General features: G+C 46.6%; 1 protein-coding gene across 2 annotated transcripts; it reads right to left on the bottom strand.

The window, feature by feature from the left end:
* Positions 1-5,279: 5,279 nt before the first annotated feature.
* Positions 5,280-12,821, bottom strand: PRSS37 (serine protease 37). 2 transcript variants are annotated; one of them, XM_049894293.1, is made up of 5 exons: positions 12,788-12,821; positions 11,131-11,272; positions 7,151-7,404; positions 6,478-6,614; positions 5,280-5,420 (listed from the first exon to the last, which is right to left on the bottom strand). In XM_049894293.1, the coding sequence occupies exons 1-5, from the start codon at positions 12,819-12,821 to the stop codon at positions 5,280-5,282; spliced, it is 708 nt and encodes a 235-aa protein (XP_049750250.1). The 2 variants fall into 2 exon arrangements, with proteins under 2 accessions (XP_049750250.1, XP_049750251.1); XM_049894294.1 differs by having other exon boundaries at positions 7,154-7,404.
* Positions 12,822-13,184: the final 363 nt, after the last annotated feature.

Genomic DNA, 13,184 nt, shown 5'->3' with positions numbered 1-13,184 from the left:
GGAGAAAGATGTGGCAGTCTGCTTCGGTAAAGATTACAGCCTCGGAAACCCTATGGGGCAATTCTACTCTGCCCTATGGGATCACTATGAGTTGAAATCGGCTTGACTGTGGTGAGTTTGAGTTTTGGCAGTGGTTAATGAGTATTTGCTGATGATATTCACACATATTGGGAGATGCTGATTAGAACCAGAGGACTCGTGTACACCCCACAGCCTGGGCTGATGCAGACACCAAATAAATACCAGTGATTGGTTTCATGGTCCAGAGCCATGTGGGGCATTGCTCCAGGCATCTCAGCGTCATCACACTTGGCTGGGCTATGTTCTGGTCTTTCCCAGGTCATCGTTTTGCTCACACCAGCTATCTCCTGAGCTAAAAGTGTGTCTTTTAGCTCAACTCTTCTTCCTGGAGAAATTTATTTTCTCCTTTTGAGTCTTGTGTGCACAGTTTTCATGGAGCTTAGACTCCACCCCTAGGCCCCTGGCTCCATGAAAGAATCTTTCCTGCTTGCCACCAAGTGCTGGCCTACAGTAGGTGGATGGAGATTGCTGAACTTCTCTACCAAGTCCCCTTGTTTCTTGGGGATCCCTCTCCCACTGCAGTCTGCTGCCCCATTCCTAGTGTGCTGGCCCCGGCCCTGCCTCCTTTCCAGTCCTTCTGAGATGGCCTGCTGCATCTCAGGGGCCTGTCTGGTTTCAGGCCGGTGCTGTAGTCTCATCTTGATGCCTGTATTGGATCCTCTGGGTTAATGTCACAGGAGATTTCACCTATCAGTTAGTCGTTGACTTGACAGCAGCAGGTTTTGTTATTGCTATTGGGTGCCAAAATGAGAAGAAACAGCTGCAAACATCCATTAATAATCAGAACCTGGATGAATCTAGGAAAATTGGAAATTATCAAAAATGAAATGGAACGCATAAACATTGATATCCTAGGCATCAGTGAGCTGAAATGGACTGGTATTGGTCATTTTGATTTGGACAATCATATGGTCTACTATGCTGGGAATGACAACTTGAAGAGGAATGGCATTGCAATCATTGTCAAAAAGAACATTTCAGATCTATCCTGAAGTATAACTCTATCAGTGATAGGATAATATCCATACAAGGGAGGCCAGTTAACATGACTATTTTTCAAATTTGCACACCAACCACTAAGGCCAAAGATGAAGAAATTGAAGATTTTTACCAGCTTCTGTAGTCTGAAATTGATCAAACATGCAATCAGGATGCACTGATAATTACTGGTGATTAGAATTAGAAAGTTTGTAACAAAGAAGAAGGATCGGTAGTTGGAAAACATGGCCTTGGTGACAGAAACAATGCCGGAGATCGCATGATAGAATTTTGCAAGACCAATGACTTCTTCATTACAAATACCTTTTTTCATGAACATAAATGGTGACTGTACACCAGATGAAATACACAGAAATCAAATCAACTACATCTGTGGAAAGAAACCATGGAAAAGTTCAATATCATCAATCAGAACAAGGCCAGAGGCCAGCTGTGGATCAGACCATCAATTACTCATACGCAAGTTCAAGTTGAAACTGAAGAAAATTAGAACCAGTCCATGACAGCCAAAGTGTGACCTTGAGTATATTCCACCTGAATTTAGAGGCCGTCTCAAGAATAGATTTGACGCGTTGAACACTAATGACTAAAGACCAGAAGAGCTGTGGAATGACATCAAGGACATCATCCATGAAGAAAGCAAGAGATCATTAAAAAGACAGGAAAGAAAGAAAAGACCAAAATGTACGTCAGAAGAGACTCTGAAACTTGCACTTGAATGTCAAGTAGCTAAAAAGAAAGGAAAAAATGATGAAGTCAAAGAGCTGAACAGAAGATTTCAAGGGACAGCTTGAAAATAAAGTATTCTTAATAAAGTATTATGATGACATGTGCAAAGACCTGGAGATAGAAAACCAAAAGGGAAGAACATACTCAACATTTCTCAAGCTGAAAGAACTGAAGAAAAAATTCAAGCTTTGAGTTGCAATAGTGAAGGATTCTATGGGGGAAAATATTAAATGGTGTGGGAAGTATCATAAGAAGATGAAAGGAATACACAGAGTCACCATACCAAAAAGAATTGGTCAACACTCAGCCATTTCAGGAGGTAGCATATGATCAGGAACCGGTGGTACTGAAGGAAGAAGTCCAAGCTGCACTGAAGGCATTGGCGAAAAACAAGACTGCAGGAATCGACGGAATACCAATTGACATGTTTCAACAAACGGGTGTAGTGCTGGAAGTGTTCACTCGTCTACACCAAGAAATTTGGAAGACAGCTACCTGGCCAACCAACTGGAAGAGATCTATATTTATGTCTGTTTCCAAGAAAGGTGATCCAAGCAAATGTGGAAATTATCAAACAATATCATTAATATCACATGCAAGCAAAATTTTGCTGAAGGTCATTCAAAATCTGCTGCAGCGGTATATTGACAGAGAACTACCAGAAATTGAAGCCAGATTTAGAAAAGGATATGGAACCAGGGATATCATTGCTGATGTCAGCTGGATCCTAGCTGAAAACAGAGACTACCAGAAGGGTGTTTGCTGTGTTTTATTGACTATGCTAAGGCATTCCACAGTGTGGATCATAACCATAATCCACAAGAACACTTAATTGTGCTCGTGAGGAATCTGTACAGGGATCAAGAGGTAGTCATTCAAACACCGCAAGGGAATACTGCATGGTTTAAAGTCAGGAAAGGTGTGCATCAGGGTTATATCCTTTCACCATACTTATTCAATCTTTATGCTGAGTAAATAATCCGAGGAGCTGGGCTATATGAAGAAGAATGGGGCATCGGGATTGGAGGAAGACTCATTAACAACCTGCATTACGCAGTTGAAAGCCTTGCTTGCTGAAAGTGAAGAGGACTTGAAGGACTTACTAATGAAGGTCAAAGATTACAGCCTTCAGTCTGGATTACACCTTGGCATAAAAAAAAATCGTCACAAATGAACCAACAAGCAACATCATGATAAACGGAGAAAAGATCAAGGTTGTCAAAGATTTCATTTTACTTGGATCCACAATCAACACCCATGGAAGCAGCAGTGAAGAAATCAAAAGATGCATTGCACTGGGCAAATTGGCTGCAAGAGATCTCTTTAAAGTGCTAGAAAGCAAAGATGTCACCCTGAGGACTAAGGCGCTCCTGACCCAAGCCATGGTGTTTTTAATTGCCTCATATGCATGCGAAAGCTGGACAATGAGTAAGGAAGACCAGAGAAGAACTGACACCTTTGAATTGCAGTGTTGCGGAAGAATATTGAATACACCAGGAACTGCCAAAACAACAAACAAACCTGTCTTGGAAGAAGTACAACTAGCATGCTCCTTGGAAGCAAGGATGATGAGACTGTATCTTACACACTTTGGATGTGTTGTCAGAAGGGATCAGTCCCTGAAGAAAGACATCATGCTTGGTAAAGTAGAGGTCAGTGAAAAAGAGGAAGACCCTCAACGAGATGGATTGATACAGTGGCTGCAACGACAGTCTCAGGCATAACAACGATTGTGGGGATGACGCAGGACCGGGAGTGATTTCCTTCTGTTGTGCATAGGGTTGCTGTGAGTCGGAACCAACTCAATGGCACCTAACAACAACTGGCCTCCCCAAAGTCTCTGTTTTTTAATATAAAAATTAAAAAAAGATCTGTTGTTCAAACTTATACCCCTGATACTCCAGCCATGCCCACATTTGCTGCCATATTTTTTATAAAGCTCTGAAAATTCCTGCTTGCCAGAATGACAAGGTAAAAATCTTCCTTAATCAAGAATATTTTCCTTACTTCTTTCACTGGGGACTCTCCAGCTGTAAGATGTCTTTTGTGTTCAACAGTTGAAGGTTGATTCTTCTTCCAGTGGCTTTGCTCCCCTGTGGAGAGGGTCATGGGACATAACAAAGATGGTGCTCTTAGCTGCCCAGACTCAGCTGACCGGACTCTATTTTGCCCACCCATTAAGAGCAAGACATGCATGGAATATTTGCATCCCATATTCTCTGAGTGTTTTCCTTTCCGAGCTGTAATCCCCTCTTTCTTTTTACGTTTAAATACCATTTGGGTCAATTGTATCTGAATAAATTTTTTGTCAGTGCTTGACTGTGAATGCTACTTTAATATGCAAAGTTTATTTATAAAGTTTGACCAGAAGTCAGCCACATTTTCAAAAAATGTCCTATTAAAATTATAAACAATCTTTCCTGGGCATTAACCAGCCATCCCATATTTTAAACACTTAATGTTACAGTTTTTCCCTAAATAACTAACCAAAGGCAGATGCCAGACTTTCTCTTCTGATGCCTCCTGGGTAGTTAGTGTTCTTGACTGCTCTCTGCCCCGGAAGAAGCAGAAAGAGAACATTTACTTCATGGCTACAAGGAATGGAGAGTGGTGTGATTGCTGTTTCCCAAACAGAGGAAGCTTTTTTTCTACCTAGTTGCCTCTTTGTCTGTACTGGCTTTCTTTCACTGTTTTTTTGGAAGAAACCAGCTTCAAACTTCTCCACTCAGCCTTAATTGCTCTCTTAACTCAGTTCTGCGTGAACTGGTACTTTCTAGTCAATTCTTCCCTTAGTAACTGCCTCAGAGAGGGTCAGATAAATACAAATTCTGATAGCACTCGGGCTGGTTGTCCTAAACTATAAACTTTTGTCCCAAAGATTATCCTTGGTTCAACATTAAGGATGTAGACCAACACCATTAGAAACCTTAAAATGGGGATTAAAATAGATGCATCTGTGGTCTTTTTCAAGCTCTCCGCCTTTGGCCACTTATTCTATTTCAGTGGAGCACTTGCCTCGGCCGAGAACGTGTGGTCACACTGATTAGGATGGGTCTTGCCTACTGTGCTCTGGATGCAAGATGGTGACCGGGACAGAGCCACCATGTGCCGTGGCTGGTAGGCTCCCTCCACACTGAGGCCAGACACAGATCAGGGAGCTGACACTCTGGTTCTGCTCCAGGCTCCAGTACTCACCAGCTCTGGGTGGTGATAAGTAGTCTCTGTCGGCCTCACCGTGCTCCTCTGTATAAAGGGGATGAGACCTGCCTACCAGCCGTGTCACACACGCCCTAAGCATGACTACAACACAGCAGAGCATAGCCAGTGCTCATGTCACCTTAGCTCAGCCCTGGTTCTTCAGCGTGTGTATGACGTGGGCAGAGACACAGACAAGGATGCAGGCTGCTGGACTTCTGTTTGGAGATTTTATTTTGAGTGTAGGAGCGGGCAGTGGTACAACAGTGGAAGTCTCACTTGTCTTTGGTGACGCTCTCGATCCAGGACACGTACTTGTAGATGTTGGTGTAGATTCCCACGTCGCCCCCCATGAAATGCCCGACCTCGGTGCCCTGCAGCTTGTTGTTGCAGATGACGGTAGCGACGGCCACCTCCTGCCGAGATTGTGCGGGGAGGAGGAGGTGTCAGAGACTGTCCTCCATGTGCCCACGCCCCCCAGTCACTGTCACCCCTCCTCCCCCGCACAAGGCAGCACAGTGGAGGTCATGAGGGGCCTGGGGCCTGGGCTAGCTTTGCTGTGACCAGTGTTGTGTGACCTTGAGAAAGTTAGAGGAGAAGCCTCTTTAGAGCTTACATGTGACATGAGGGCACTGGACAGTGGGAACCTACCTGCCAGCCCTATCACACCCACCTCCTACCAGGGGGTGGACAGTGGGAACCTGGATGCACATGGTTCCCTGCTGACCAGCCCTATCACAGCCACTCCTGTTTCCCTGCCTCCCCCTCCCCCGCCCCAATAACCTGGGGACATACTGGCAGCAGAGAAGAACTGAAGAGAGGACAAGGGCAGAGGCTGGGGCCTGGGCAGGGAAGCAGGAAGAACTCCTTCATGGAGCATCAGGCGTCACCTGAGGCTATTCCATAAGGGGAGGGGCTACTCTTGTCCTCCCTTCTAAGCCTTATGCAAAGAATTCTGCTCGGCAGAAATACGCTACAGATGATAAAACAAAACAAATCAAAAACAGGAGGCTAGGAAGGGACAGAAAACAGCAGCATCGACTGCTGCTGCTGCTGGGGAGATCAAACAGTCTGCTGCCTCAGGAGATCGAAGCTGACACACAGGTGCAAAACACGTGGAGTCCAACTGGCGAAGTCCCTTTCGGGTAGTAAAAAGTTGACATTTAAAAAAAAAATAATGCCCAGCTTTCCCGACTTCATTTGCCACTGTGTGGATTAACAGCTCTACTCTGCCACATGGGCTGCAGTGAGTCGGCCTGGACCTGACAGCACCCAACAACAACAGTGAAGGACCATATTCCGTAGGGAGAGCTGTCACCCAAGAAAAAATAGGGCTTGCAGCAGCCTTACCAGAGCCTGTGAAGTTATGGAGGGTGGGGGCTTTCTACATGTTTTTTTGTTTGTTGTGCTACTGCATCATTAATTAACCCAAACGTACAAGTACATTAAAGCTGAGTATAGAGAAAAGATTACCCCCAAAACGCGGGCAAACACTTTGACGAACTTGACGCACAAGGAGTTCCTGTGGCTTTTCCCTTGCTCTGTTTGCTGGCACTCCTTGTCGGACATCACGGGGGCCTCCATGTTCTGCCGCAGGTCGGGGTGCCTGCCTGAGGAGGGTGGGACCAGGGAGCCCTCCTGCTCACAGCTGTCACGTAGCCCTTCCCCCACCCACAGTCTCACTGGTCTTCTCTCTCTCTCTCTCTCTCTCTGTGTGTGTGTGTGTGTGTGTGTGTGTGTGGAGGGGTGGGGATAAGGGATGAGGAAGCGGGGAGAAGTGGCCGTAGGCACATTCGTGGGAGTACCGCTGAGGATGGTGAAAGCAGTTTTCTTTCTCCCAGGTCTGTCTTGGAGGAGGACAGGGTTCATGCTCTCAAGACCTGTTCATGCTCTTGGAGCTGTGTGCTACGTGGAAGTGGGGCACAGCCTCCCGGATGGAGTGGCCTCTGCCGGCCAAAACCCAAGGGCGAGGCAGCAGAGCTCTCAGCCCTGGGGAACGTGGTGGCGTGGCCTTTGGGCAGGGCCCCTGTGACAGCCCCCTCGGGTGGGATCTCCTATGGTCCCTGCCCTCCTTCACGCACAACCATGGGCATGTAGCCATCTGCAGGGAGAACCGAGAATTCCGGCACCTGGTTGAAGCACTCACCACTGTTGTCGTGGCTCCAGTCCAGCCCTGAGAGCAGACACTTGGTACCTGGCTTCACATTGCTTGTAGCGAGGGGGAGAGGCTGGACCTTCCGGTTGAGGATGGCTGGCTTGGCCAACTTGATGAGCATGAGGTCGTCCTGGGGGTTGCTGTGATTGTAGTTCCAGTAGCGCACCGTCTGGATGGGGTTGATCACCTGCTCCGTCCCATCTCTGACTCTGGTCTTCAAGTTCCCCAGCAACACTTTCAGGTTTCTGGGGGGAGAAGGGGCTGAAAGTCATTGTCATCATCATTGTCATCAGCATCATCATTGTCATCATCATCCTTATAGCTAAGGTATTGATTTGTTATAATGTGCAGGTGCCATGCCAATTGTTTTATCTGGTCTCCTCATTCAATATTCACAGCAAGCCTATGGGGTGGATGCTGTTTTTGTCCACATTTTACAGATGGAGTCATAGAGACCCATTCGCACACTGGGTGGTAGAGCCGTTAACCTGAGCTCCAGTAATGAGAGAACGCGACCTGGCAGAGACTGCTTCTGTCCCTGCTCTCTGGAGCCAGCCTGTCCCATGGGAGAGGCAGGAGAACAGGTGACCAGGTGCGGATATCTCCTGGCCTCTTGCCAGATCCACTTACATCCTGACTCCACCTGCTCTGCACCTTCCTAAGGGACACATGGGATCAGTCATGGGCTTGCCTGACCTCTGGGCTCCCACTGGTTGTGTTCCTAATGGGAAGCAGCAGAAGGAAGCTGCAAGGAGAAGAGTGAAGATGGACTCTTCATTGTCCCAGCCCTTCCTGAAGTGTGGCCACACATGGGGTCCCTGAGCAAGGGGTGCATCTCCAGGTAGTTCCCTCTCTCTGTCTTCCTGGAGCCATGATTTTCTCTTGCCCCTCTAGATCTAGGGTGATATCTGAGGCTGGGTTCCAGGACACAGAGAGAGCAAAAGCTAGTGAGCTTGCCAGAACATCCATATACATTGGATGCAAGCCACAACCCCAAGGAAACTCCCCTTACAATTGATCACATCATGAGATCACATCATGGAGGTGATTACATTATATCACAAAATAGAGGATAGTAACATCGTTACATAACTGCCAAATTAAATCATTACATAACTGCCAAACCACTGAGAATCATGGCCCAGTCAAGTTGACACCACAGCCTTAACCATCGCAGTGTATCCCTTGTTGACTTGGCATCTGGACACATCTCCTTAAACCATACATAATCTCTAAATAAAGACAATTACAAAGCCATTTTTGCACCTAACATGATGCAACTAACATGTCTACAACCAAAAATGCACTAGCCCCATTTACATCTCATACCTTATAGGTGAAGAAAACAAAAACATTTGATGCACACATACAAGGAAAAAATACTCAACATTTACAGTCCTTGTTTCTGCAACTGGTCATGAGGTCATAACTAGTATTTAGAACTACCTTCTTCCACTACCCATTCCATAGTCCCTTTGCCCTCAGCAAGCACCTCAGCTGGTCATGGTTCTTTGCCTGGTGGGGTGACCTAAATCTTAATTCCTCAAGGGTCTGGGCCATTAGTAGTTGTGTCAGAATTGGGGTGCTGTAGTTTCCATTGACTTCAATCACAGGCCATGGTAGTACTAAGAGATGCCCTAAGGGATTTCCTGTATTCCAGACATACTCTTCTTTACTTCCATTATGCAGCACCAAACCAATTTCCACTTGGTAATCAGGATCAATCACACCAGCCAATACAGTAACTCCCTTCTTTGCCCATTGATCCAGATGCATGAGGAGCCCAAAATGGTTGGGTGGCATTCTTAACTTCCAGTTCAATGGAATCAGTGATGTGTCTCCAGATGGGAGCATTCTTTCCTTTGGAACTAAGACCTAGAGACTCGCGAAACATAGGGTCACAGGGACAGGAAGCAAAAATTTTGCGAATGGGCCACTAAGAGTAGTGGTGAGTGGTGCCACTCCCATTTTGACCCCTTGATTCCTATAACCATGAATCCTGTTTATGGGAGAAACAGCACCATATACTGGACACTGGTTTAGAGCATATACAGTCTCCTGGAGAATGTTTTCCCAACCTTGCAAAGTATTGCCACCTAGCTGGTGCCATAATTGTGTCTTTAGGAGACCATTCCATCATTCTGTCATGCCATCTTCTGGATGATGGGGAACGTGGTAAGATCAGTGAATTCCATGAGCATGGGCCCAATGCCGCACTTCATTTGCTGAGAAATGAGTCTCTTGATTTGAGGCAATGCTGTGTGGGATACCGTGGCCGTGGATAAGGTACTCTGTGAGTCCACAGATGGTAGTTTTGGCAGAAGTGTTGCATGCAGGGAAGGCAAATCCATATCCAGAGCAAGTATCTATCCCAGTAAGAATGAAATGCTGCCGTTTCCGTGATAAAAGCAGTCCAATGCATCAACTTGCCACCAGGTTGCTGGCTAATCACCTTGAGGAATAGTACCATATTGGGGACCCAGTACTGGTTTCTGCTGCTGGCAGATTGGGCACTTAGCAGCGGCTGTAGCCAAATCATCTTTGGTGAGTAGAAATCTATGTTGCTGAGCCCATGCATAACCTCCAATCCTGTCACCATGGCCACTTTGTTCATGAGCCCATTGGGCAATGATGGGTGTGGCTAGGGAAAGAGAATGACTGGTTTCCACAGAATGTATCATCCTATCCACTTGATTTTAAAATCCTCCTCTGCCGAGGTCACCTTTTGGTGAGCATACACATGAGACACAAATATCTTCACTTCTTTGGCCTGTTCAGACAGGTCCGTCCACAAGCCTCTTCCCCATACCCCCTCGTCACCAATTTTCCAATTCTGTTCCTTCCAAGTCCCTGACCATCCAGCCAAACCATTGGCCACAGCCCATGGATCAGTATATAGTTGCATATCTGGCCATTTCTCCTTTCAAGCAAAGTGAACAACCCAGGGCACTGCTCTAAGTTCTGCCCATTGGGAGAATTTCTCTTCACCACTGTTCTTCAGGGAGGTCCCAGAAAGTGGCTATGGTGCTGCCACTGTCCCCTTTTAAGTGGTGCCTGTGTATTGCGCAGAACCATCTGTAAACCAGGCATGAGTTTTCTCTTCCTCAGTCAAATGATCATAAAGAACTTCCCACGAGGTCACAGGTGCAGACTGGGAGATGGAATGTAATGTGACAGGAGTGGAGACCATGGGCATTTGGGCCACTTTCTCGTGTAACTTACTTGTGTCTTCAGATCCTGCTTGGGCCCGATTTTGTATATACCATTTCCATTTAATGATGGAGCGCTGCTGTGCATGTCTGACTTTATGGCTCTGTGAGTCAGACAACACCCAGTTCATGACGGGCAGCTCAGGCTGCACGGTGACTTGGTGGCCCATGGTTAAGCATTCCGTCTCTACTAAGGCCCAGTAAAAAGTCAAAATCAACTGCCAAAGCATTGAGAATCATGGCCCAGTCAAGTTGACATACAACCTTAACCATAACAGGTGGTAATTACATCTTTCTAACAGCAACCCTGGGGGGACTTCACTGTTCTTTGTGTTTTCTGCATAACTTGTCCATACCTTTGTAAATAGTTCCCTCATTAAACACTTCTCAATCTACCCAATGTGAGGACACTGTCAGCATCCTGGGGGACCCCTACCTGATACAGTGTATTCATATTGCCAGTAAAAAACTTGAAAAACACTGAGGGGAGTTGAGGAGGCATAATAGGTAGAGAAGGGCTCCTGACAGTGAGGGCACTGCTGGTGTTTGAGTGGGCAGTTCTCTGTCTGGGCACTGTCCAGCAGCACCTGTGCCCGGCCTCTCTCCACTGGTTGCCAGAAGCACTATCCCCACCATCCAGTGGGACAACAAAAATGTTGTCTTCCACCATTGTCAAATGTCCCCATAGGAAAATGGCCCATTTGAGGACTGCTGAGGTAGAAGGAGCAGCAGCTGCTTTGGACTGGGGGTGCCACCACTCACGGTAAGTAGCAGTGGGCTGGGGCTAGCACCCAGCTACTTTTGATGAGGACGCCCACACAGGGACTGAAGTGAGACTTGAGGTACACCAAATAGGGGGCGGGGTCTTCTTTCTGCACTGCCGAGTGAGCAGAGAAAAATGTACCTGAGAAAATAATTAATATTTTTAACACAAAACTCTCTCAGAACAAATAAGACAATCAACTGTTTCCTAGTAGAAAAGGAATATGGACAACTTTGAAGAAGCAATCAGTTGGTCAAGAAATGCTAACACATTTATATTTGTTATAATAAAAATGTAAATTAAAGGGCTATACTATTGTATCATTTTTGTTTAAAATTGATAATATTCAATCCAAGGAAGACTATGAGACAGACTGTCATTAGTGCTTATGGGAATGTCAATTAATTCTATTGATACTCCTTGAAAAGCAGTTTAGGAGGAGGCGTCAGGAATTGTCAGTTTTTCACCACCCAAGATTTAGTAATTCCAATCCCAAGAACCCATTCTAAAGAAATAATCCAATGTTGACAAAGACTATGTTCCTTTTCCTGCTGTTTAGTATTTCTAAATTTTCTAATATGAATATGTAATATTTTAATAAATGAGTTACTTAAAAAATAATCTATAGAGGAGCAGGGAGTAAGGCTGGTTCCAGTATCAGGAATAACGTGCCTCTGTTGCCTTTGCTGCCCTTGTCCTCTTGCTCCTCCTGGGCCTGCACCTCACCACACCCTTCTCTGTGTGATCAGACACCTCAAGGGGAAATGGTGTCTGCGTAACAAGGAGAGGGCATCGGTAGCTCAGGGGTAGAATTTTCACCTTCCAGGCTAGAGACCCCAAATTTGATTCCTGGCCAATGAACCTCACGCACGGCCACCACCCGTCTGTCAGTCGAGGTGTGCATGTTGCTATGATGCTGAACAGATTTCAGCGGAGCTTCCAGATAAGATGGGCTAGGAAGGAAGGCCTGGTGATCTACTTCAGAAAACCAGCCAATGAAATCCATATGGATCACAAATATCTGATCCAAAACCGGCCATGGGGAAAGTGCAGGATCCAGCAGAGTTTCGTTCCATTGTGCATGGAGTTACCATGAGTAGGGGGCCGACTTGATGGCAGCTAACAACAACATTAATAAGGGCAAGGGCTAGCATGTATTACTGACCACTGACTCTGTACCAGACACTGTCCCTCTCCAGAGTATGGAGCTGTTTGAGGTTTCATTTTATCTTCAGAACAACTCGATTGTTGTTGTTGGGTGCCATCGAGTCGATTATGACTCATAGCGACCCCACATGACAAAGTCTAAGAGAGGGGAGAAGGACATCGTGCTTGGTAAAGTGGAAGGTCAGTGAAAAAGAAGAAAACCCTCGATGAAATGGATTGACAGTGGCTGCAACAATGGGCTCAAGCATAGCAATGATCGTGATGATGGCAAAGGACCAGGCAGTCTTTTGTTCTGTTGTACGTAGGGTTGCTATGAGTCAGAACCGACTAGACTGTACCTAACAACAACAACAACAGGTGGGGGGACCCCTTCTTCCACTCCCGACAGTGTTTCTTGTCTCCTTCCTCACTCCACACTTCCCCTGTCCCTCACTTCCTCCTACATAGCCTGTGCCTTACAGGAAGGAGTAGAAGGCCATGGGTACATACCAGCAAGGACCCCCACAAAGAGGAGAAGTTCCATGGTGATCCAGGTCTTGTCCTGCAAGACATAGAAGAAGGTCGGCCAAGTAGGGGCCTCAGCCCAGGCTTCTCAGGAGTGCCATGGAATCAGTGGGTAGGGTTTGGTGTGGGACATCTAGCGGGTTTGGAAAGTAGCTCTGGACAGGCAGGGCAGGGAAAGGGCCCGGGAGGACGGATGGAAGCTTTCTGCCTTGGGAGGGTGGGGCTGTGCCTCTATCCTATCCAGTCCCAGGGGGCCGGGTCGGGGAGATGCCTGGCTCCTTCACTGCCTGGCTGCAAATCCCTCCACCAGCTGCCCCCAAATCCCATCAGTCTAAAAGTAGCCTAGCTGCCTGTGGAAAAGGGAGCTTGGGGCTCAGGCCTT

This window comes from Elephas maximus, chromosome 8 (assembly GCF_024166365.1).
Source record: "Elephas maximus indicus isolate mEleMax1 chromosome 8, mEleMax1 primary haplotype, whole genome shotgun sequence".
Taxonomy (NCBI): domain Eukaryota; kingdom Metazoa; phylum Chordata; class Mammalia; order Proboscidea; family Elephantidae; genus Elephas; species Elephas maximus.
This window is presented reverse-complemented; position numbering and strand designations above follow the sequence as displayed.